The sequence below is a fragment of the Muntiacus reevesi genome, chromosome 3 (assembly GCF_963930625.1).
Source record: "Muntiacus reevesi chromosome 3, mMunRee1.1, whole genome shotgun sequence".
In the NCBI taxonomy this organism is placed as follows: Eukaryota; Metazoa; Chordata; class Mammalia; order Artiodactyla; family Cervidae; genus Muntiacus; species Muntiacus reevesi.
In genome coordinates, this window is record NC_089251.1 from 181,371,262 (window position 1) to 181,398,342 (window position 27,081).

The following is a 27,081-nucleotide window of genomic DNA, read 5'->3' on the forward strand; positions in this document are numbered from 1 at the left end:
CAGCGGAGCCTAGTGGGCTACAGTCTATGGGGTTGCAAAGAGTTGGACATAACTGAGCATGCAAACATGCATGAAGTTTTTAAGCGATGTCCATTTATTACCACAAATAATTTTGCTAATATTTGAACGGAAAAAGTAAACAAAAATAAGCATAAACTCTCTAAATTTGAGGGGAATGAAAATAGGACACACATTTTGAAAAAATACATCTATTACTATGCTCTCACCTTAAAACCCCCAAATCATAAGAAATGCTACAGCTAAGAGGAAAACATAGATGCGATTATAAGTAGTTGAAGTTATATTTTGAAAACAAGATTTAAGACTTGTATTCATGGCTAAAAAGAAAAGTTAAAGCCAAATGGAAAAGATATTTATATTTGTTTGAAGTAATTTTATAGATTCCTACAGCAACCAAAAAGAGAGCTCCCATGAATCAAGTTAAATTGTTATCACATATGGGTTCAAAAGTATTACAGTAAAATAAAAGGACAAACAGGAAGCAGGAAAAAATTTAAGAATGCCTGAAAGTAGAGAACAAAAATATGAAAACAATGTGACAATTCAGAAGTTATTTTTGTACTAAATTGTCAATGTATTAAGAGTTGATTTATTATATTCTCATTTCAGTAAATAAAGAGAATCCAACTAGTGAAGCTCAAATCCCAGCTCTATTCTTACCTACTTTGTGATCTCTAGCTAGTGACTTAACTACTCTGGACTATTTCCTCATCTGTATAATAAAGACTAACCATAAGACCAACCTGAGGATAAATTGAGTTAATACATGTAATGCACTTGGCCTGGCCCACTGTAAACATTTCACTCATTCCCCCCATCTCTCTGCACCTCAGTAAGTACACATTCACTCAGGTTGGCATTGGCTAGAGTGATCCAGTAGGAAAGAGAGATGCCATATTCCCATTTTTGTGCATCTCTCAATACCTAATGTCACATCTCGGCAGTGTGGCCTGCTGTCCGTCAAATCAGATTGATGTCCTAGGAATGAGACCAAGGCACAATCCCATTCTCTTTGTGTTTCAAAGAATGAACTCATATGACTGTGTTTCACAGGTTTCAAATACAATTCCTTGAATTTTGAGATTTCTTTTCTTTTTTCAAAGGTATTTTTATTGAATAAAACCCAGCCCGTTTGTTCCCTGATTGCCATTTCTGAAGTCGCTCAACCAAGACAACATCATCAATCAAGGATAGCGTGTGTCAGCAGGGGTCTTCTCTTCTTTTTCTGAAGCTCTATGATGTTTGTTTTTCAACAAAAACTGAACTCTAAGTAAACACAGATTTTTATTTCCTAGTAAATGTTTTCACATCCAACAGCACCTTTGTTTTTTGAGAATGTCAATTTTATTTTGTTTCCCAAGTTGATAGAAAAAGAAATAAATCATTTAAAGAGCACATTTATTTCTTGCCACAAAATGGTCCATGGAAATGGTCAAAATGTTCAGCAAAGCAAGACTTTTGCTAAATAAATGAAAACTTCACAAGCTAAATAGTGAATCCATGTACACAAGCAGACCCACAGGAGGCAGAAAGAATCGTAAGTCAATCATGCCATCCCTAAATGAAAAGGACTACAAAGCAAAAACAGAAACAGACTTGGTCTCTGTTTCCCCAAAACTTTGGTTCAAGTTTGTGTTCCTTCTTTTAAAAAAAAAATAAAATAAAAAGGAACTTGAAATTCAACATGAAACATGGCTATGTTCAAATTCCTTAAATATACTTATTAGTGAAGTTCCAAAAAGATGACTGCAGTAGGAGATTCACAAGCACATGGGAAACAACTCAAGCCCTTCTAATTACTGATAGAGGGATCCTGTTCCTTATTTTCCGTGTTAATTTAGCCACTGCTTCTAAGAATGCGAGACAGAAGACACTCAGGTTCCTGTGTTATGCTGTATCTGACTCATCACAAACTGTTATTCACACGTCCTTCCAAGCCTCTACAAAGCTGTCTGCAAGTTGAAGTTTTAATGAACACAGTTTAAAGAGTCACAAAATCAAGTGGAAGGTTGGCAACCATCTGTTGAATTTGTGCTCCATAGATAGACAATCCCCACCATTTAGAAACTGGAGTGGATTGTTTTGCCCTGAATGGTGTGAATTTCCTCTCCAGGCAGTCCAAAAGCACAGATAATGACCACGTTGTACTGGAGAGGCCTGGCCTAAGAGCTCGGAGACCAGGAATAAAATCATACATTGTATTCCTACTTGAGGAGGTCAACTTGCTTTATGCACACTATCTAATCAATTCTCAAAGCATTCCATTGAAATGAGGGAGAGGCCAGTACAATATTCGCTTTACAGATGGATAACCTGAGGCTCCGAAAGGTTAAGCAGTTTGCCAAAGACCGGGCCGGAATTATCCAAAGAAGCTGGCCCATATGCCCAGATCTGCCAGATGATTGACAATTTTCTGTTCAACTTGAAACTGGAAACAGCCCGGCAAGGCAGAGAACAGGAATGAGGTCACAGATCTGCTATTTATAGGCTCTCAGCCACTGCACTCAGCTGCTTTTCAGTTAAGGTGAATATAGAATGTAATTTTCTTTTTCCATCTCCATACAGAGAAACTACTTTCAGAAAAGGAAATTATAGAATTTAATACTATTTCTTGTGACATGGTGATTTGCTTTGTGAGGGTCTCAGCAACATTTACCTCGTATTCATCAAGGCTTATTGACCATAAATAAAAATGCAGTCACATTCTTTCTTGCCCCACAGATTGTTTTTTTAAATAAAGCAGTAAAGATTCCATGGGCTTTTTTTATTCCCTCACCTACAAAACATTCATTGAATTTGCAAAGTTGTAACAAAACAGAACACCAGTGTGGACAAGGAAAACACAAGGTGGCCATTTATGAGGTAAGTGATAGATCTAAAGCAACCTGACGGGCTTGTTTGTCTGTAAGAGTTAATTCCTGTGAAAAATACACTTCCGCACACTTCCTTTGGCTGAGCGTGGTCTGAGGCTGGTGAAGGCTTCAGACCGTGAGCAGGGGGCGGGCCGGAAGCCCAGAGTTCTTTTGATGTAGATTGAGGCATGACAGTAGCCCCTGTGCTAAATACCAAGTTTTCTTTCTTTTTTGCAGTTCTCCTAAATCGTGAAAATAGATTCCTTTAGCCCAAATACACAGATCATAGTCCCAGTGCACACCAAAAGTTGCAGATAGAAATGCCTCATGTTTTCTGTGACTCACCAACCGTAACCAAAACTAAACCAGCAAGCTGAAACAGAGAACTTTGAATGAGATTCAAGATTAAAAATAAAAAACAATGAAACTAAAAGGAAACTGCCCATGAAGTGTCTCCAAACTTCTCATTTAGAAAGGACTGAAGGAGGATGAGAAACTAAGAACCCAATACTTGTCCTCCAGGGAAAAGACTCTGAGCTAAATCCCTGGGAGCCTCGGGCTTCCCAGACAGTCTGGACTTGCTGCAGATGAGGGTACCTGGCTCCCAGGATCCTGTAGTCGGCGGCCACATGACCAGATCAGGGGTTCTTGCCTTGGAGGGTGGGCAACAGTAGCCTGAAAACATCTTGTTCAGCATGCATATTCCCAGGTTCTACCAAAACTGACATTGATCTAATCAGTGACAGTCCCAGGAATCTGCAATATAATCACAACCTCAAATAATCTTAGGACCACACCTGGAGCCTAAGAAATTGATAATACCCCCTAGAGGGTGTTTCCAGAACTGGTTTACACACCCTGAATGCCAGAGGAATACCTTAAATCCTGCATTTGATGGATATGGGGACTTGCCTCTTTAAAGGATAAGTATATATAAAGACCTAACAACAAATCTAGAGGAGATAATTTAAAGGCCTCTTTCCACCCATGAAATGAGTTAGAGGTTAAATTTGTTGAAGTCGTAATAGCTGCAGCTGCCAGTTTGGAATTGACAGTTGACTTTAGAGGTAACATTGGGTTAAAAAGATCATTCAGAGACATTTCAACCCTACCATCGACCTTTACGGCTTGGAGGAGCTGTTTCTACTGATGCAGAGCTGACCGCGTGTACCCATGTGCTCCTTCCACCGACCAGCGTCTTCTGCGCTCGGCCCTCCCCCTCACCATATGCCAGTCTTTCCTCCTGCGCCCTCCCTGTCCCCTTTGTCTCCTTTGACAGCCCCCCTTTGTCCTGCTTTTCTCATCATCCAGCTTTTGTCAATACATAAAGCTTACAAAGAGGATTGCTCATTGGTGAGACTGCTGGCCAGTTTATGGAGAAAGGGACGAGAATCAGCAAAATAATAACTCAACACTTGTTAACATTTGAGAATTTACAAAGCACACTCACATTGTGTCATTTGACTTTTACAAAACAAGCAAAAATAGCAACAACAGACCAACAAGAGAGGTGGTATTATTATGCCCAACGAATGCACTGACATTGAGTATAAGAGACTTGTTCTAGACCTCATTACAGGTAAAACTTCCAGCTTTAGTTACATTGCTCTGTCCCCATACCATTTGAAAAAAGGGCTCCTAAAACTACTCAGATTTTTGATATTATTGAAGTGTTCCAGTTTGAAACTCAGGTTTTAAAAAAATGATTATGTAAAACCACTGGACTGTAAACAGGATTCAATTTATTCTGAGATAATTTATCCAATGGTGTGAAGAAAAGCACTTTTTGCATTTCCCTAGAAAGGGGACCGAAAAAAAAAAAAAAAACACCAGAGAGCTGTCATCCTATAAATTCATGTAAGGAAGGAAGCTGCTCTTCCTCAGCCACATCTAGAGCTTGTGGGGGGTCGTCCAACTCAGTCCCATGCATCTTTGACTATTTTTAAGTTGATCATTCCAATCAACAAAAGAACAATACTCAACCATACACCCTGTTTTTGTTTTTTTTTTTTAATGGAGAATTAACTGAAATATACCACAGAATGATATGTTGACAAAGCTGAAATATACCACAGAATGACAGGTTGACAAAGCTGAAATATACCACAGAATGATATGTTGATGAAACTCTCCAGTTAAATTAGTCAATGTACTGAAAGCAGTGACTGAGAACCTAGTATGTGCAGGCAAGCACCCCAGATGAGTCGTGGGAAGTGTTATGCCCGATGTCCGAATCCCCTAGCGGGAAGAGAGAAGGCTTCCAAGGCAATGCAACTCGCAAAAAAAGGGAAGTTTATTACTGACTCGAGCCAGGGCCTTCTGCCTCCGCCATCACAGTGGTGCAGGGTCAGAAAAGCCCTGAGCCCAAGCTGTTACAGAAATTTATAAGACATGCATAATCAATTAGTAGCTGGCTTAAGCGGATTGGTTACATGTTTACAAAGCAATTCTATTGGTACAGACTTTCGCGGGCTTTTTCAAACCTGGGCTTTCGCGGGCTTTCTCAAACCTGGGCTTTCGCGGGCTTTTCAGCTTTCCCCTTTGTCTCTTACTGGGCGCATATTGATTGGCTGGCTTCAGGTTACCTGATGGGGGTGGGGAATCTTACCATTTCGGGGAAAGCTAAAACTTAGGTCCAGGCTGCCTGTCATGGAATTAACCCTGGCAGCCTCACATTCCCCCCTGTCTTCTTGTTCCTATAGAGGAATCTTTCTCTTCATCCTGGGCTACCATCTGATATTGCTGCCTTAATACCATAATCTGAATTGTATTGAGACGTTCTTTAATAAATGACATTAGCCGGTTTAAAATACAAGGGCCAAATGTAAGTGTTAATAATAGCACTATAAGTGGCCCCAGGAGGGTGGAAACTAAGGTGGTCAGCCAGGGGGAGCGTTGAAACCAAGACTCAAACCATCCCTGTTGGGCCTCTCGTTCCCTCTTACGTTGCGCCAGCCCTTCTCTCACTTTTGCCATAGATTCTCTTACCACTCCTGTATGGTCTGCATAGAAACAACATTCTTCTCCCAGAGCCGCGCAGACCCCACCCTGTTGGAGAAAAATTAAGTCTAATCCTCTCCTATTCTGCAAGACCACTTCAGACAATGAAGTCAGAGACTTCTCTAAGTGGCTGATTGATTTTTCTATGCGAGCTATATCTTCATCTATGGCGGCTCGTAGGGAGGAAAACCCTTGGCCTTGCAGAGACAGTGAAGCTATTCCTGTCCCTGCTCCTGCCAGCCCAAGACTGAACAAGGCTGCCATGGTAATCGCACTGATTGGCTCTCTCTTTTGTCTTAGCAATTCCCGGTCCCAATGTGAGTACATAACCTCTTCAGAGTGGTATAAGATTTTTGGCATTACAGCAACCAGGACACAGAATTCTTGATTCTGGTTAAAAACCTTCACATTTAAACATGGGGTTAGCCCAGTATGTGAACAAATCCACCAACCCCCAGCCTCTGGCACAATCCAATTTTTGCCATGTAAGCGTAGGTTACTGATAGTCCGGGCACAGAGGGGAGTTTTATCACGTGGCACTGTGCCCAAACAGAGTCCCTGTCCCCAAACTTCATTCATTGTGAGGCCAACCTTGCGTTCTTCCCATCGGCATTGGGGCGGGTTCTGGCCTGAAGACAAGTGGTAAGAGACATTGAGGCCTATAGCCTCATAAAAGGGTGGGTGAAGATTATAACAAAGCCAACAGGACTGGGTCGCGTTAGGGTTGGTATGGTTTAAGACCGTAAAGGCTGCATTCACTAAGGCCCATAGGGGGTCCTGAATTGTTGAGCTAATGGTAACAGCCAGAGGGCCAGGGGTCTCTGTCAATTTGCCTCTAAGGCTCGGAGTAGAGGAGATGTTAAATGTTCCCGGCGAGCTTGGTCTGAAGGTAGTTGGCTTGGGGGTCGCCTTGTGCCCCTGTAACGTTTTGATCAGATTGGGACCTAAACTATGTACCTGCACTGTCTCAATAACCTGTTTAATGATCAAAAGCTCGCCTGGGTAGGGGCCGGGCCAATTTACATGAAGCTGAAAACCCCAAGTCAGTCCTGAGGTCCAGCGGTTTTCTTTTTTCGCCCATTCCTGGTTAAATTGTACTCGTACCTGAGGGCCATGGTGTCTACGGTCCTTGAAGGTGAAGCTAACTAGATCTCTGTTTCCGACATCCCACCTCTGGGGTCCATCACAAGAGGTCACACAACTCCAGCTCCTGCAATAATAGCTTTCTATGCCACCACAGGTTTTCCAGTTATTTCTTACATAGCCCGGGCAAGCCCAGAACCCCAACCTATGGTTTTTTATCCCATCCCTATAATACTTATCATAGAGACCGTCCTGCTTTGCGAAGAGGCTTGAGAGGTCGAAGTTCAGGTCCGGCCACCAGGTGTTCGGAGGGTGGATTCCTGATGTCTCATTGAGCAGCTCATGAGTTTGCCCGTCGCTGAGTTTCCAGGTGATCTTAGCAGGTTGATGGGGGTTATGACTGGTCGCTCCTGGGTCGATGAGAGCTGCCATCAGCAGGAGAATTAGGAGGCCTCCCGGCGGGCGAGTTTCAGTTTCAAAGGATTTGACGGGTGAGGACTCGCCTTCCATTCTGCTCGTGCTTTTTCCTGTTCTTCCGGCGTGGCTTGCCGCACGTGATTGCAGTGAACCCAGGGTCCAATTCCGTCGACCTTGACAGCAGTAGGAGTGGTAAGGAGAACAACATAAGGGCCTTTCCATCTAGGTTCTAATACTCTAGATTGGTGTCGTTTTACCCAAACCCAATCACCTGGGCCAATATTATGTGAGGGAAGAGCCCTCCTGTTTTGGCCCTCGTGTATCTCTCGAATCAATTTCCAAACATGGTTATGCACCTTACTTAATGCCATCAGAGTTTGCTGGAATTGTCCCAAAGTAGGGGGTGGCAGGCATTTTCCTTCGAAAATAGGATACACAGGAGGGGGTCTCCCATATAAAATCTCAAAAGGAGTAAGATTCAGCTTATAAGGGGTGTTACGCGCCCGAAAGAGTGCAAAGGGAAGGAGGGTCACCCAGTCCCCGCCAGTCTCTATTGCCAACTTTGTCAAAGTTTCTTTTAGGGTCCGATTCATTCTCTCAACCTGTCCTGAGCTCTGGGGATTATATTCGCAATGTAACTTCCATTTCGTCCCCAGAGCTTGGGCCAGCCCTTGTACAATCTGGCTCACAAAGGCAGGTCCGTTATCAGAGCCCATAGTCACCGGCAGCCCATACCTAGGCACTATCTCCTCTAAGATCTTCTTAGCAACCACTATTGCTGTCTCTCCCTTAGTGGGGAAAGCTTCTACCCACCCCGAGAAGGTATCTACCAGAACCAACAGATAGCGATACCCGTACTTGCCTGGCCTTACCTCAGTGAAATCTATCTCCCAGTGTTGCCCTGGCTCCTCCCCCCGGTACCTCATTCCCGAGTGCTGCTTCTTCTCTGCCCTCATCAGCTGGCACGCTTCGCAGGCTTGAATTATCTCTCGTACAGCTGCATTTTGTCGAGGGAACCTCAGGCAGGCCGTCTGGAGAAGTGTTAGGGTCTTTTTTTCTCCCAAGTGGGTAGTTGTGTGCAGGTGTTCACACAGGTGACGACCCAGGGTGGCAGGCAATATCAGGTTGTTGTTTTGGTCCCGGTACCATCCATCTTGGTCATCCTTCTGGAGGGTGGCATCCTTGTTGATCCAAGCAAGATCAGGGAGGGAATAGTCGGGGACTGGCGGCAGAGTCCCCATACCAGGAGGTGGAAGTCCCACAGCTAATATGGGGGCGGCGTAGTCCCGGCTAGCCGCTTCTCGAGCGGCCGCATCAGCGGCACGATTGCCCCGCGCCTTAAGGTCTTCTCCTTTCTGGTGACCGGGGACATGTACTATTGCTACTGCCCGGGGCAGTTGGACAGCCTCCAGGAGCCTGCGAATCTCGGGCAGATTTTTGACCTCTTTTCCCTCAGCTGTCCGAAATCCCCTTTCTTGGTATATGGGACCTTGAATATGGGCAGTGCTGAAAGCATATCGGCTGTCAGTATAAATGGTGACTCTCTTCCCTTTGGCTTGCTCTAGAGCCTGTATTAGGGCAATCAATTCTGCTTTTTGCGCAGAAGTGTTTGGGGGAAGTGTCTCAGCCCATATCGTCTGCCCTGAATCATCAACTATGGCGGCTCCTGCCTTCCTTTGCCCATCTTTTACATAGCTGCTCCCATCGGTGAACCATACTAGCTCACTGTTGCTTAAGGGAACATCAGTTAAGTCTTTTCGTGCCGCCAGGGCCTCAGCCAGTATCTCATTGCAGTCATGGAGAGGGTGGTCCTTCTCTGGGTTAGGTAGGAGCGTGGCCGGATTTAGGAAGCAAGGGGTCTGAAAACGCACCCGTGGGGCATCGAGCAGCAAGGCCTGGTAGTGTGTCAAGCGGGCATTGGAGATCCACTTACCCGGCGGCTGCTTTAAAACCCCTTCGATGGCGTGGGGGGTGTACACCGAGAGTTGCTGTCCATACGTCAACTTGTCAGCGTCGCGGACGAGGAGGGCTGTAGCTGCAATGATGCGAAGGCAAGGGGGCCACCCAGCGGCCACCGGGTCTAATCGCTTCGAAAGGTATGCTACCGGCCGCTTCCATGGTCCCCATTGTTGCGTCAAGACCCCCTTTCCTATTCCTTGCTTCTCATCTACAAACAGCTGGAATGGCTTATTTGGGTTAGGCAGGGCAAGGGCTGGGGCTTCTAGTAGGGCCTGTCTAAGCGTCTGGAAAGCCTTTTTCATTGGCTCAGTCCAAGTCCAGTTTGGGGTCTCTTTACTTCCCTCATACAAGGGCCGGGCCTTCTCAGTAAACCCCATAATCCACAGTCTGCAATATCCAACAGTCCCCAGAAACTCTCTCACCTGGCGAGGGGTTTTGGGCTCTGGTATCTGCAATATTGTTTCTTTCATGGCCTGAGTTAGCCACCTTTGTCCCTGCCGGATCTTATACCCCAAATAGGTGACCTCTTGCCGGGCTATTTGTGCCTTCTTTGCGCTAGCACGATACCCCAAGATGCCTAGGGTCTGTAAGAGGTCCCCGGTGGCACGGCTGCATGCCTCCTCTGTGGTTCCAGCCAACATGAGGTCATCTACATATTGTAGCAGAATGACCTCTGGGTGGCAAGCCCGATATTCGCAGAGGTCCTCACTCAGAGCCTCATTAAACAAGGTAGGGGAATTCTTGAACCCCTGTGGGAGACGGGTCCAAGTTAATTGTACTACCGGTTGGCCCTCCCCCTCAGTCCACTCAAAGGCAAATATCTCCTGGCTCTGGGCCGCCAGGGGTAGGCTGAAAAAGGCATCCTTCAAGTCCAACACAGTATACCAAGTGTACTCAGGCAGTAAACTGCTCAGGAGGGTATATGGGTTAGGGACAGTGGGGTGTATGTCACTCACCCGCTTGTTGACTTCTCGCAGGTCTTGGACAGGTCTGTAATCTGTCCCCCCTGGCTTCTTCACCGGCAGTAAGGGGGTGTTCCAAGGGGATTGGCATCGCCTGAGAATTCCGGCATCCATGAGACGTCGAATGTGGGGAGTGATCCCCCGCCGAGCTTCCTGGCTCATGGGGTACTGTTTCACCCTCACAGGAACTGCCTCTGCCTTTAGCTCGATGACGACCGGATGTCTCTGTTTGGCTAGTCCCATCCCTGCCGTTTCTGCCCAGGCCAATGGGTATTTATGGACCCACGGTTGTACATCTAGTGCTATGGTCTCTGAGGGCTTAGGCACAAAAAGTCTGTATTCATCTCTTAAGGCTAGGGACAAGACATGTATCGGTTGTCCAAGTCCATCCGTGACTGACATTCCCCCAGGGTCAAAATGGATCTGAGCATTAACTTTAGTCAACAAGTCCCGTCCAAGTAGAGGGGCTGGGCATTCTGGTATCACCAAAAACGAATGGGACACCTGGTGGGTCCCCAGATTTACTTTCCGTTCTGTGGTCCAACAATATCTTTTTGTCCCCGTGGCTCCTTGCACTAAGCTGGTTTTTTTAGACATTGGTCCCAGTTTTTTATTTAAAACAGAGTGTTGGGCGCCAGTATCTACCATGAAGCCAATGGGTTTCCCCTCCACATGTATGGTTACCCAGGACTCGGGGAGGGGCACCGAGTCTTGACTCCCCTAGTCACTGTCTTCCCCCGCATATAGAACTCGAGTTCCAGGGGAAATTTTCTCTCTCTGGGTCATTCCTCTCTTTGAGTCCCTCTTAGGGCACTCGTTTTTCCAGTGCCCCTGTTCTTTGCAGTAGGCGCACTGATCCTTCTTTAGGGCCTGCCTTTTTGGTTTTTCTTTTTCTCCCATCCGGGGGTCTCGAGGTTCCCTCAATTCTGTTCCGGCCTTTATCCCAGCAAAAAGGATCTGGGCTAGCTCCCTCTGGTTCTTCCGGTTTTCCCTCGCCCTATGTTCCCTATCTTCTTTCCTGATCTTCTCAGCTAATTCCCTTTCCTCCCGTCGAATTTGTTCTTCCCTTTCTTCTGGGGTCTCCCTGTTATTAAATACCTTTTCAGCTACTTTCAGTAAATCCTGTATTGTCTGTTCTCCCAATCCCTCTACCTTTTGTAATTTCTTCCTAATATCTGGGGCTGCCTGATTTACAAACGCTAACAGAACTGCAGCGCGTGACTCCTCAGCCTGGGGGTCCATAGGTGTATATTGCCTGAAAGCTTCCATCAGCCTCTCTAGGAAGGCTGCTGGGCTCTCAGTGGGCTCTTGCCTTACTAGATTTACCTTTGCCAGATTCGTCGGCTTTCTTGCTGCAGCCCGCAGGCCAGCCATTAGAGTCTGGCGGTACACTCGGAGATGCTCCCTACCCTCCACCCGCTCAAAATCCCAGTTAGGCCGCAACAGAGGAAACCCCTCGTCCACGAGATGAGGCTGGGCGGTTGGTCTCCCGTCGGCCCCCGGGACCCGCTTCCGTGCCTCTGCCAGGATTCGCTCCCGTTCTTCCGTGGTGAAGAGCACCTGCAACAGCTGTTGACAATCGTCCCAGGTGGGGTTATGAGTGAACAAAATGGAATCTAAGAGGTCAATGAGGCCTTGGGGTTTCTCTGAGAAAGGAGGGTTCTGGGTTCTCCAATTGTACAGGTCACTCGTGGAAAAGGGCCAGTACTGATAGGTTCGCTCTCCGTCCGGGTTAGCTGGTCCCACTCGGACGGGGAGCGCCTGAACAGTGGATGAAGGTAACTCTGGGTCCCCAGGGTCTTGCCCACCTCTATCTCCCCTAGTTCTCCCCCGGGTCCCCAGTGCCGGTCCCCCCTCATGGTCAGTTCCCGTTGGCCCTTTTAAACCTCTCGGTTCACCCGTGGGAGCTTCTCTCCTCGGAGGGGGTTGCGAGGAGGGCACATATGGCGGAGGCCTTATCTCCGTTTCTAGATCTATCAGGTTTGGATAAGATGATTCCTGAAGGACTGGTTTTGGGTCTTCTTTCTTTTTGGTTTCCTCCGGGGGGATCTCCATCACCAGGACCTGTGAATTGGAGGAACTAGGAAGTGTATAAACAAAAGGTTTTAACCATTTAGGTGGATTTTCCACTAAATCCTGCCAGACCATGACATAGGGGACCTGATTCGGATGGCCCCAGGGATCAGGAGCCATAATCTTCTCCTTCACAGCCTGTATGATGGACGGTTGAAAGGTGCCTTCCGGAGGCCATCCTACCCGAAAGGCGGGCCACTCTGCAGAACAAAAAGTTATTAATTTACTTTTCTTGACTAGCAAAGACAAGTTATGGGCCCTGGCCCTGACATCCGAAAAATGGTCAGTCATGAGAGAAAGTGGGGTAGATTCTCTCTGACCCATGGTTAAAATAAATGGTAAGGAAGAAAGAGAGAGAAAGTCACTGAGAACGACCACCAAAAATCCTACCGGGAGTGGTGGCGGCCAAGAGGTTGGGCTTATGGTATGCTTTTGGAACTGTTTATGTGCCTACGTCGTTGCACGGAAGTTTTCTTGCTGGGGGCGGGCACCCTAGGGGTTTCTAGCCCGTTCCGTGACCCCCTTATCCTCTCACGGGAGTCTTCAAGTGGCAGGCGCCCTAATGGCCTTTAAGTGCCTGACCCGTGCCCACAAGAAGAATTTTAGGCCACGTCCTCAGTTAGGGATGTTAAAGGAGAGTTTCACCCGGTCGGGCTCTAGTTACTGAGGCTCACTTATTGTAGGGCCTTCAGAGTCCGCCAGAGTGTAGCCCTGGCCAGGATTCATCAATTGCCCCACAACCGTTCGCCTGTTCACTGAAACTCCCGAAAAGAAAAGGAGTGGAGGGGAGATCGGAGAAGAAGAGAAGGAGAATAAGTCAGAAGAGAAAAGAACGATGCCCCAGAAGAGAACGAGAATAGAGACAATGCCGGCACACACAAAAACACGGAGAGCCGAAGACAAACACACGGACAAACAAACGTCGGCCGACGACACAGCGCTGGATTTTCGGGCCCCCTGAATTTTACCTTACCGAATGGCGTCCGCTGTTCACCAGACTCGGGGTCGGGAGAGGAACTTTCTTCCGCGCGGAGTCGGCTGCCTCCCAGCGCGTCCGCTGGCCTTGGCCTTACGCCGGCTGGTCCCCCCCCTTTCTAGAAAGCCTTCCCTGCAGAGTCGGCTGCCTCCCAGCGCGTCCGCTGGCCTTGGCCTTACGCCGGCTAGTCCCCCTTTACAGAAAGCCTTCCTTCTGTGCCAGATACGCACCCTCCTGCTCCCCAACAGGGCCCTGAATTTACTGTGGTCTTTCCTGAGCACCGGTGTTATTATTTATCCTTCCCCCTTTGTCCTGGAAGCGTTCTCTTCTCCCGGTCAAGGGATCCCGGACGAGCCCCCAAATGTTATGCCCGATGTCCGAATCCCCGAGCGGGAAGAGAGAAGGCTTCCAAGGCAATGCAACTCGCAAAAAAAGGGAAGTTTATTACTGACTCGAGCCAGGGCCTTCTGCCTCCGCCATCACAGTGGTGCAGGGTCAGAAAAGCCCTGAGCCCAAGCTGTTACAGAAATTTATAAGACATGCATAATCAATTAGTAGCTGGCTTAAGCGGATTGGTTACATGTTTACAAAGCAATTCTATTGGTACAGACTTTCGCGGGCTTTTTCAAACCTGGGCTTTCGCGGGCTTTCTCAAACCTGGGCTTTCGCGGGCTTTTCAGCTTTCCCCTTTGTCTCTTACTGGGCGCATATTGATTGGCTGGCTTCAGGTTACCTGATGGGGGTGGGGAATCTTACCATTTCGGGGAAAGCTAAAATTTAGGTCCAGGCTGCCTGTCATGGAATTAACCCTGGCAGCCTCACAGGAAGAATCACTTGAGAAGGCCAATTTTCTAAGTTATCTAATAAGCTGGATCAAATCATTGAGACAACAATGAACCCTCTGCTGCTTTAGAATGTGTAGATACAATATTTGAGGCCCAGAACAAGTCCCAAATTGCACAGCAGGAGACAACTAATCCAAAATGAAAAAAAGATAATCAACTCCCAAGTGCTGTATGGTCCTCCCGGTGTTGTAAAATATCCTTGCGTGCTCAGTTGCTAAGTTATGTCCAACTCTTTTCAACCCCATGGGTTGTAGCCCACCAGGCTCCTCTGTCCTTCGAATTATCCAGGCAAGAATTCTGGAGTGAGTTGCCATTTCCTCCTCCAGGGGATCTTCCTGGCCCAGGGATCAAACCCACGCCTCCTGCAATGGCAGGCAATTTTTTACCACTGTGGCATCTGGAGCCAAAAACATCCTTACCATCATTTTAAGCAAATATTATGAGGTTATTTTTAAAACATCCCCTTCAGAGCAATTACAAGCTGTTTTGAAGTGGCTTTAGAGAAGGAGAAAAGAACTTAGTGCAATTTTAATTTGCATCCCTTATTGCCAGTGTTAAAACTTTGGATTTGCTAAAGATGTGACTTCAAGCAGTTAAGAAATAGTATCTCCTTAAAAGCAAGGGGCAGAAACATTCATCAGGAGATCATGCTTTAAAGTTAGAATTTTATCTTATGTGTCTCCAAAGGGAGACTGACATCTCACTTGGTTGATATTTTTTCTGGTTCAAAGTACACTCTAACCTTCTCTGAAACCAATGCTTAAGGCTGAGGCAGTCATCTCATTTGGCTGCTGTGGGCAGTAAGGATTCTGAACACTCAGCAGTACATGGATATTTCCTACTTATGGAGGTCAAGAGAAGCACTAGCTATAAATCTGAGAGAAGGATTTGACCCAAAGGAGAGACTTAATGACAGAGCAGTGATATAGACACTAAATGAACTTTACTTGGATTTTATATGCAGAGGATGCTAAGTAAGGGCTCATGGAAACATAGAGAAATTAGTCTGTGTAATGTAGCCTGCCCTGACATTCTCATCTAAAAGCCCACCTGCATCTTCTGGAAGGTGATAATACTCAGAGATGTGCCATCTAGATTTTTTTTTCTAAAATACAACAAAGAAATGTCCACTGATAGGTCCAGATTTATCTAACTTTCTTGTTGAACTTACATGGCTTATAAAAATGGCCATTCTCCTGTGCTCTGGGGCCCCATCACACATGCCTCCTTCTCTAAAGGATGGTAATTCTGGCTTATAAGAATTTGGAAAGGAGTTATCAGATAGTGAAGGCATCCCTAATCCCAGCTTGTCTCTGTTCTTCATCTCTGAACTGTCTTCACTGCAGTCATTGCCTCAGTGTCCCCTCAACTCCCAAGCACCCAAGATCTGATATCTTTTTACAGGTGTTTTGGTTTTTTGTTTTTGTTTTTTTGTTGTTGGTTTTTTTTGCCATTCCCCGTAGCATGTAGGAAATTAATTCCCCAACCAGGCTTCGAACTTAAACGTCCTGCATTGGAAGGTGGAGTCTTGACCACTGGAGAATTCCTCAAGACTTGATCTCTGACCCAACATTCCAGCTTCCAAACAAAAAGGAAAACTGATTGCATAAAATGAGTTTCCATTAGGTAATTTATGTCATAATATACTCTTCACACAAGAACTTGTAGAAAGACTACATTAATGGTGGGATTAAGGCATTTGCCACAGTTCAGTTCAGTTGCTCAGTCGTGTCCGACTCTTTGTGATCCCAGGGAATACAGCACATCAGCCCTCTCTGTCCAACACCAACTCCCAGAGTTTACCAAAACTCATACCCATTGAGTCTGTGATGCCATCCAATCATCTCATCCTCTGTCATCCCCTTCTCCTCTTGCTCTCACTCTTTCCCAGCATCAGGGTCTTTTCAAATGAGTCAGCTCTTCACATCAGGTGGTCAAAGTGTTGGAGTTTCAGCTTCAACATCAGTCCTTCCAATGAACACCCAGGACTGATCTTCTCCAGGATGAACTGGTTGGATCTCCTTGCAGTCCAAGGGACTCTCAAGAGTCGCCTCCAACACCACAGTTCAAAAGCATCAATTCTTCAGTGCTCAGCTTTGTTGGTAGTCCAACTCTCACATCCATAAATGACTACTGGAAAAAACATAGCCTGACAAGACAGACCTTTGATGGCAAAGTAATGTCTCTGCTTTTTAATATACTGTCTAGGTTGGTCATGACTTTCCTTCCAAGGGGTAAGTGTCTTTTAATTTCATAGCTGCAATCACCATCTACAGTGATTTTGGAGCCCAGAAAAATAAAGTCAGCCACTGTTTCCACTGTTTCCCCATCCATTTGCCATGAAGTGATGGGACCAGATGCCATGATCTTAGTTTTCTGAATGTTGAGCTTTAAGCCAACTTTTTCACTCTCCTCTTTCACTTTCATCAAGCGGCTCTTTAGCTCTTCTTCACTTTCTGCGATAAGGGTGGTGTCATCTGCATATCTGAGGTTATTGATATTTCTCTTGGCAATCTTGATTCCAGCCTGTGCTTTCTCCAGCCCAGCGTTTGATGTACTCTGCATATAAGTTAAATAAGCAGGGTGACAATATACAGCCTTGACGTACTCCTTTTCCTATTTGGAACCAGTCTGTTGTTCCATGTCCACTTCTAACTGTTGCTTCCTGACCTGCGATATGTTTCTCAAGAGGCAGGTCAGGTGGTCTGGTATTCCCATCTCTTTCAGAATTTTCCACAGTTTATTGTGAAAGGTCTGTCTAGTCAAATCTATGGTTTTTCCAGTGGTCATGTATGGATGTGAGAGTTGGATGGTGAAGAAAGCTGAGCACGAAGAATTGATGTCTTTGAACTGTGGTGTTGGAGAAGACTCTTGAGAGTCCCTTGGACTGCAAGGAGATCCAACCAGTCCATCCTAAAGGAGATCAGTCCTGAGTGTTCATTGGCAGGATTGATGCTGAAGCTGAAACTCCAATACTTTGGCCACCTCATGCAAAGAGTTTACTCATTGGAAAAGACCCTAATGCTGGGAAGGATTGAGGGAAGGAAGAGAAGGGGCCGACAGAGGATGAGATGGCTGGATGGTATCACCGATCGATGGACATGGGCTTGGGTAAACTCCGGGAGTTGGTGACAGACAGGGAGGCCTGGCATGCTGCAATTCATGGGGTCACAAGGAGTTGGACATGACTGAGTGACTGAACTGAACTGAACTGACACAGTCAAAGGCTTTGGTATAGTTAATAAAGCAGAAGTAGATGTTTTTCTGGAACAACTCTCTTGCTTTTTCAACAATCTAGAGGATGTTGGCAATTTGATATCTGGTTCCTCTGCCTTTTCTAAATCCAGCTTGAACATCTGGAAGTTCATGGTTCACGTACTGCTGAAGCTTGGCTTGGAGAATTTTGAGCATTACTTTACTAGTGTGTGAGATGTGTGCAATTTTGCGGTAGTTTGAGCATTCTTTGGCATTGCCTTTCTTGGGATTGGAATGAAAACTGACATTTTCCAGTCCTGTGGCCACTGCTGAGTTTTTCAAATTTGCTGGCATATTGAGTGCAGCACTTGCACAGCATCATCTTTTAGGAATTGAAATAGCTCAACTGGAGTTCCATCACCTCCACTAGCTTTGTTCCTAGTGATGCTTCCTAAAGCCCACTTGACTTCACATTCCAGGATGTCTGGCTCTAGGTGAGTGATCACACCATCATGATTATCTGGGTCATGAAGATCTTTTTTGTACAGTTCTTCTGTGTATTCTTGCCACCTCTTCTTAATATCTTCTGCTTCTGTTTGACCCATTCCACTTCTGTCCTTTATTGAGCCCATCTTTGCATGAAATGTTCCCTTGATATCTCTAATTTCTTGAAGAGATCTCTAGTCTTTCCCATTCTATTGTTTTCCTCTATTTCTTTGCACTGATCCCTGAGGAAGGCTTTCTTATCTCTCCTTGCTATTCTTTGGAACTCTGCATTCAAATGGGTATATCTTTCCTTTTCTCCTTTGCTTTCTGCTTCTCTTCTTTTCACAGCTATTTGTAAGGCCTCCTCAGACAGCCATTTTGCTTTTATGCATTTCTTTCTCTTGGGGATGGTTTTGCTCCCTGTCTCCTGTACAATGTCACAAACCTCCGTCCATAGTTCATCAGGCACTCTGTCTATCAGATCTAATCCCTTAAATCTATTTCTCACTTCCACTGTATAATCATAAGGGATTTGATTTAAGTCATATCTGAATGATCTAGTGGTTTTCCCTACTTTCTTCAATTTAAGTCTGAATTTGGCAATAAGGAGTTCATGATCTGAGCCACAGACTGTTGACAATTTGAAAGGTTTTTCTCTAAGCTTCTCAAATACTACTATGTAGGTGACCAACATCATATTCTAATAAGTCTTGAATGTGAGTGTAGGTCGAGAACTACTTAAGATTCCATATGTAGCTCTACAGTGAAAAATTATGTTAGTAAAGAAGGCAAGATGCCATGCTTTGCTCTTTTGGCTACTGAAGCAAATAACTCACTATGAAATTGTTTTAGAGAAAAATAAACATAATATCCCAGAAGTCAACAAAATGTTCACATAAGTAAAGTAATATACAATGATTCAGGTAATTCAGTTCTTACACTTCAGACAAGTCCTATAGTTTGAACAAAAGATGATGAAATATTTGAAAGTCAAAATCAAGTGTCTTTTAATCGATCCAATAAATATTTAACACTTCACTTCACTTCATCTTGTGGACACAACTAGGGAACACTTAGTAGACTGTGATTTGAGACAGTTGTTGAAAATTCCCTCCAGGGTGGTCATGCTTTATAAACACTGCTAGTACTCGGAGAGAACATTTAATGTACTGTATCTAGGTTTTAATTGTTCTGCCCTGGCAATCCCCTGTGGAATCAAGCATAACAAAAGGGAACAAGAGACAAAGACAAAGAGAAATGCTGACTATTGTGGGGGACCAAGTGTGTATATGCGGGTTTGTATTAATGTTTGCATACAGCATACACACACAGAGGTGAGGGTGACTGGATTATGGCATCTGAAATCTCTTGGTTCACCGAGAAGCCCAGAAATGATCTGGTTGAGCTCACAATCTTGATGAATATTCTGTATGCTATGGGGGTCCATCAGAATTTCTGCATTTGGTCAAACAAGAGGTCATAGACTATATCAACTTACATACATGGGTAGCATGAAGAATAGGAATGCTTGGGGATAGATATAAGTACTGCTTTGCTTTATATATATTTTTGAATTGCAGTGCTTTATATGTAATTTAAAAGCTATCTAAAGTATACAATATGAACAAAAAAGCAACGTAAATTGAGATGGCCAGTATATTCACTTCTTTACATTAACCTTGCAAATATATTTGACCTTCTTCTTAGTATAGTATTATTAGGCTACCTTTCCTACTGAATAAGAGAGAAAAACAATGAATTTACTGTTATGTGAATAAAATTTACAAATATTTTCACACTGTATTTATGATAGATTTTGTAAGGATATTATCATATTCTGCAAATAAACTTTTATTCAGAATAAATCAATGGAGAAAGTAACTAATACCAAGACAGTGCTCAGGGAGCATTTTGAAATAAAAAATTCTTGCAAAATGTAGAAAGAAGTGTAACAACAAAGGTAAAGTTAAGAATTTTGTTCATTTTCTAAATACTTGCCCTAAAATTACATGTATTCACTGTTCATAAACTAAATTTTCCTTGAATAATCAGCAAATTTATATGTAATGCAAATTTGATCATTTCACAATTAACTTTTAACAGATATATGCAGTCTTTATTAGTAAATTCTTAGCACACTAAATGCATTATTAGACACGTTTTTTAAAAGTTAGTGGGAAACTTGTAAAAAATATCTATACTGAGAACTCTGAAATTAGTTCATATATAAATGAATGTAAAGATAGAAATGAATGATATACAATCAGGAAAGCTACATTTGGTACTAGAAAGTGAAAGCCAAATCTAACTGAAACGTCCTAAAAATGCTAAAAGATAAAGGAGAAGAAGACACTGCTAAAAGATTATTTCTGGCTTCCCAGGTGGTGCTTCCCTAGTAGTTTTCCTGGTAGCTCAGTTAGTAAAGAATCCACCTGCAATGCAGGAGACCCTGGCTTAATTACTGAGTGGAGAAGACCCACTGGAGAAAGGATAGGCTACCCACTCAAGTATTCTTGGACTTCCCTTGTGGCTCAGCTGGTAAAGAATCGCCTGCAATGGGGGAGACCTGGGTTCGATACCTGGGTTGGGAAGATCCCCTGGAGAAGGGAGTGGCTGCCCGCTCCCGTGTTCTGGCCTGGAGAATTCCATGGACTGTGTAGTCAGACACGACTGAGCCACTTTCTCTTTCAGGTGGCATTAGTGGTAAAGAACCCCCAAAACAGGAGACATAAGAGACAACGAGCTCAATCTCTGTATCAGGAAGATCCCCTGGAAGACGGCATGGCAACCCACTCCAGTATTCTTGCCCAGAGAAACCTATGGACAGGGGAGCCTGGCAGGCTACAGTCCATAGGGTTGCAAAGAGTCGGACATCACTGAAATGACTCAGCACAGAAAAAAATTATTTAATGATAATAGATGACTACTGAAAAAGATCCTTACGTAAGCTAGACGTTTCTAGCTGGGAGGAATGGAGAGTAAGATGAAAATCAATCAAGATGTACCCTGGAAAAAAATTCATCCTTATTAAGAGGGATGGTTGGTTTCCCCAGGATGAGCCAACTATTAAAATATCAAGTCCAAGGAAGTTAATGCCACAATGGAAGACAAGATGGGAATCCCTGGACTTCTATGTCTTTCCTACATGCATCACCCTAGTAGCTGACATGATTCCACATTGAATAAATATGGGAGAAACAAAGAAAAGAAAGTGGGGAGGAAAAGAGGGAGAGAGGGAAAGGGGAGGGAGAGAAAGACTGAGGGAGGAGGGAGGAAGCAAAGAAAGAAGAAAGGGGTTAGATTATGAGACACAATGAGCACATTTTATTATCACAAATGAATTATAATACTTAGAATCAAGAAAATTATATTCAAGTTTAAAGACAGTCACTCTAATTCTCAGAAAAGAGAATGTAATGCATTCCAGAATTCACAAAATAGTAAGCTAGAAGCTGATCCCCAGACATTTGCTAAAATGATTTGTTAAACAAACACTAAGTAGGTAGACTTTTGGAAAACAACATGGTGAATACTAGCAGCCAGCGTAATTCACTAAGAAAAATTTAATATAAATTAGCCTTTCTTTTATTCTGTAATTGGGTTACTGGGTTGTCAATGTATAGGGATGCCATTTTGTGGAATTTGCTCGGCATTCAAATGTTCTTTTGATGAATTTGTGGGGGAGAAAGTGGTCTCCTCATCCTATTTCTCTGCCATCTTCAGGAATGCCATTTTGGAAGCTCAATATAGTTCCTAATAACTCCATGACATCACAACATCCTTGATTGTGTGCATAGTTATCTAGACTCACAGTTGCTTGTCTTTCACATCAGAAAAGTGTTTATTTACAGGATTTTATCAACCAAAAAAGTGGTTTCTAATATCTTGTTCAAGGCCTTAGTCCGCAGCTTAATCTCATTGAGTTTTAAATGGATAATTTGACTACAAACAGAAGAATGTCTGAAAGCTATGAGAAATAGCAACAGATAAGATTCAAAATTGTCTTAATAGATGAAAACATTAATTTTAAAAGTAAGATCAAAATTTAAAAGGATTAACAGCAAATCTTCCTGGTAAGCTAAAATAGTCAATTGCACAGGTATATTGCTTATATAAAAACTCCTGATAATTTTTCTTAACTGGAGACAAAGGGTGATTTACAGCAGTTTAAGTGGTCCATGGATAGAATGCAAGGGGACCATGAACGTGAAGGCGGGAAAAAGTACATGATTATTTTTAGTAGTCTCAGACGGAAACAGCATTTCCTTCCGTTATGAATGTAAGCAAAATACCACAGTAGCCTTAGCAGTACCTGTAACTCTGTCAACAAAAATAATCTCAGATATTTTCCTATCACATTAAAACTTCTATACACATTTCAAAATGGTATCTCTGCTTCACTACTTGGTAAAATTAAGATAATTATTGGACCTACCACTAAATCTTGCTCAGTTCAGTTCAGTCGCTCGGTTGAGTCCTACTCTTTGCAACTCCATAGACAGCAGCACGCCAGGTTGGATCTCTTGCAGTCCAGAGGATTCTCCAGAATCTTCTCCAACACCACAGTTCAAAAACATCAATTCTTCAATGCTCAGCTTTCTTTACGGTCCAACTCTCACATCCATACATGACTACTGGAAAAGCCATAGCTTTGACTAGATGGACTTTTGTTGGCAAAGTAATGTCTCTGCTTTTTAATATGCTGTCTAGATTAGTCATAGGTTTTCTTCTAAGGAACAAGCGTCTTTTAATTTCATGGCTGTAGTCACCATCTGCAGTGATTTTGGAGCCCCCCAAAAATAAAGTCTGTCACTGTTTCCATTGTTTCCCCATCTATTTGCCATGAAGTGATGGGACTGGGTGCCATAACCTTAGTTTTCTGAATGTTGAGTTTTAAGCCAACTTTTAATTTTGCTAATAATACATTAAAAAAGAGATATACACATGTATAGTGTGTATATATACTAAACCACACATTTCAGTGCTCTGACAACTGTGTTTTAATATAATTTGCTGGTCTGTAACTCCACGCATTTTGTTTTATGCACTTAAAAATATTCTGAAAAGTGGACATTTTTCACGGACATAGGAGTTTGTGGTGCAAAACAGAGTGATAAACTCCTTCAATAAAACCTAGATTTATTGCTTAGGGTGCAAATGTAAGCTGCATTTATAGAAACATGTGGTCCAATAGTGTTTCACAGAAAATCTGCTGATTAGCTCACACATGCGCAGATCATGGGAGATAATGAGGCACAGGGAGGCCTGGTGCGCTGCAGTCCATAGGGTCACAAAGAGCTGGACACAACTTAGCGACTAAACAATAAAAACAAGCACTGCTCATACTTGGATCTGCATTTCAATATTGAGGTTTTGACAACTGGAATACATTCAAGGTATAAAGAAACCATGACCAGGTTTATAGTGGGGAGAAACCATGACCAGGAAAACATGTCTAGAAATTATATCATGAGGACAATTAAATCCTGTAGAAGCAAATACTAATTAGAGCAGGACATGAGAAAGGAATCACAACGTGGAAAAAAGAATACATGCTTTGGTTGTGACAGAACCAGAAGCATTTCCCACCTCTACTCCTTACTGCCGTGTTATCTCAGGTGGTTATTCAACAATCTGATTCTATTTTGATGTCTATGTCTTGAAGATAATGCATACAGTACAGAGTTGTGATGAAGACCAGAGAAAAAAAAGTATTAAAAAGTCTAACAGTGCCTGGCACATTAGTTACCCCCCAAGAGTGTTATCATGGTTGGCACAGTTTTGCAAAGAACCAAAATGATCAAAATCATATGCCCAGATGTCTTCTACTCCAGTAGGGGTGAGGATGCAGTTTGGATGAACCCGTCTCCCTTCAGAACAATTTTATGGAAGCGGACCAGCTCTGTTTTATCTTGCTCCAGTGGACAGAGACAGGACAAATGGTGCAAGACAGATTTTAGCTCACTGGCATGAGGAATGACCGAGCAGTCAAAACTGCCCAACAATGGCCCTAACTGCTTCATAAAATAATGAAGATATGGCCTCTCGTTGTGTTCACACAGAGCCTGGATTCCCATGTACTCTGGATGTATGGGCTTTTTCTGGAGAAAAAAGCTCGCTGAGATGGGGTGGCCACCGCCAGTCTCACAGGTGTCCTCCAACTGTTCAGCTGTGTCTGTAGCCTCACAAGCAAGGGTTAAACACAAACAATGTATCAGGCTGTCAGATTCAACAAATGCTTCCTCTCTGCTTCTGAGGGCCACAGTTATCCTTTAAATAAACACATTGTTAATTTGAGAATCAGATTCCCAGCCTCTGATAAAATGAACACAATATTTGGCAGTAACGTTTATATCTCAAAGAGATAAAATGACAATCATAGATACAGGATTCCAAAATGAACTAATGTTCAATCTTGTAATAATTAATTACCACATAAAATGGTTGAAAAGGTAATAAAAATTACATGAGTTTGCTATAATCAAGGGAATGCTTAAAGAAGCTACTGTTTTCTCAAAGGAATTATGGCCTTAAAGTCAGTTCCAGACAACACGAGTAAGGCCATTAATGGAAAGGTCTATCTCCAAAAAGGGCTGAGTTGCAGGATGAAAATTTCTACTTTGAATACCAATAAAATAAACATTTTCGTATCATATGTACTTCCCAGATTGTAAGGATTCTCAATGTTACAGCATGTAAAGAAAGGCAGAGAGAAACAGGAGCGTTGAAAAGCAATACGAGTTAATCAATTGTTTTAATAAATACTCAAATACGCAAGAGATAGTTATCCTACATAACACAGTTTACAGAAAGAGCTTTCTTTATTTTCCCCTTTCTTACCTTTTCCCAGGCATATTCTCTCATTTTCTCTCTCTTCTGGTCATTTTCTCTCCCCAAAGCGCTCCTTTGAATTGCTTACAAACTCAGAAGGGTCCTCCTGTTTCCACACTTTAAAATGTCATCCCCTGAAACTATTCCATCTCCCTCCTGCAAAATCCATTTCTCAAACAATAGAAATAAGCTTTCCCAAAGAAAAGCCATCCTGAAAGAATCATAGTTGTCAGATCACTCATTTCCAAATAAGTTTTTGTTGTTCAGCTGCGAAGTCTTGTCCAGTTCTTTGTGACTCCATAGCAGGCCAAGCTCCTCTGTCCTCCACTGTTTTGCACAGCCCCATCAAATCTATCTCAAAAGATAAAAGGGACAAATGCCTTCCCCACATGGGTCTGGAGGACTATCTGGCAACTCAGTGGGAAAGAATCCAATTTTGTGACTTTGCAACACATTTGAAAAATAAGCACATTTTGAAGATTGTCTATTCAGTTGTTTTTCAGTCACTCAGTTGTGTCCAGCTCTTTGCAACCCCATGGACTGTAGCATAACAGGTTTTCCCATCCACTGTCTGCCAGAGTTTGCTCAAACTCATGTCTGTTGAGTTGGTGATGCCATCCAACTATCTCATCCTCTGTCATCCCCTTCTCCTCCTGCCTTCAATCTTTTCTAGCATCAGCATCCTTTCCCATGAGTCAGCTCTTCACATCAAGTATTGGAGTTTCAGCTGCAGCACCAGTCCTTCCAATGAATAGTCAAATGAATAGTCAAGATGGATTTCCTTTAGGATTAACTGGTTTGAACTCTTTGCAGTTCAAGGGACTCTCAAGGGTCTTCTCCAGCACCATGGTTTAGAAGCATCAATTCTTCAATGCTTAGCCTTCTTTATGGTCCTGCTGTCACATTTGTACATGACTACTGGAAAAACCATAGCTTTGACTATATGGACCTTTGTAGCAAAGTGATATCTCTGCTTTTTAATATTGTCTCTAGGTTATTGTAGCTTTTCTTCCAAAGAGCAAGAGTCTTCTAATTTCATGACTGCAATCACTGTCTGCAGTGATTTTGGAGCCCAAGAAAATAAAATCTGTCACTGCTTCTTCCACTTTCCCCTTTCTATTTGACATGAAGTGATGGGACTGGATGCTATGATCTTAGTTTTCTGAATGTTGAGTTTTAAGCCAGTTCACTCTTCCTCTTTTATCCTCATCAAGAGGCTCTTCAGTTCCTCTTCACTTTCTGCTATTAAATTGGTATCATCTGCATATCTGAGGTTGTTGACATTTCTCTTGACAATCTTGATTCTAACTTGTGCTTCATCTATCCAGGCATTTTGCAAATAAGGTAGCCACAATAAAAAAAGAAACATAAACAAGACCTCATGCCCTTTAGAATTAAGTTTCTGAGAAATCTGAATATTGCACATGATCCAATGTTGTGCTGTCACTGCAAAATTTCCAAGATGAAAAGTCACTCTCAACACAATACTGCATTGGGATTTCCAGTTAGTGGCTGAAGGTCACCCAGAGAAGAAATTTTCTGCTTTGAAGCTCAAGCTCAGGCCTTGACCTTTTCACACACACACGTTGCCCCTACCCTCACCAGTGAAGCCTCTTCTGAAGAATGAACTTATAGCAGTCAAGCTCCCAAGGCATATATATATATATATATATGTATATATTTATATTGAGTATATATATATATATATATATACTCAATCCTAATTTATGAAGATAAGGTAAGAAATGTAACTGCTAGAGAGACCAGCTCATTCCTTCCCTGTAGACACTTTATGGAAGTTCAACCTAAGATGCTTGGTGAGCAGTGAATCAGAAAGAGAGAAGGAGGGACTTCAAAAATGAAGGGAGTGTCTAGTGGGACAGCCTGAGGTATCCATGTCAAGACTGCATCTATCATTAAGTCTGACAAGCCAATTTTACCAGGTAGCCTGTTTCCCTAGAAAGTGCTAGAAAGGACATTGACAGGGATAGCTGCCTTTTCTATTTCCTCATAACCAAGCAATATTTTGATTATTAATTTTTCTTTAAATATATAAATACAAAACACATAGCCAAATATTGATATACTGGGTACAATTTATACTTTTAGGTGATTTTGCATTTCTCTGCTTAATCTAATTTGCTAATGTGTTTTACTCCAATGTAAAGGGTAGGGGAATTTCCCTTAAAATTTGAATTTAAAAATGTATGCCTGTTGATAACATGAAAAATAGCCATGAAAATGTTTACATAATCAGATCAAAAGTGATGCACTGAGAAACTACAGTCCATAGAGAGTGTAACTGACTCCTGGTCCCACCATATGCCCTTGTGTGAGCATTGGTCAAATTATTTAATCTCTCAGATCCTCAGCTGGGTCAT

General features: G+C 43.3%; 1 protein-coding gene across 1 annotated transcript; it reads right to left on the bottom strand.

Moving 5' to 3' along the window:
• Window positions 1-7,595: 7,595 nt before the first annotated feature.
• LOC136162913 (uncharacterized) lies at window positions 7,596-12,693 on the bottom strand. The gene is given in 2 exon segments (XM_065927336.1): window positions 7,596-7,610; window positions 8,681-12,693. Coding segments are annotated over 2 exon segments (4,026 nt in total). The 5' UTR covers window positions 12,692-12,693.
• Window positions 12,694-27,081: the final 14,388 nt, after the last annotated feature.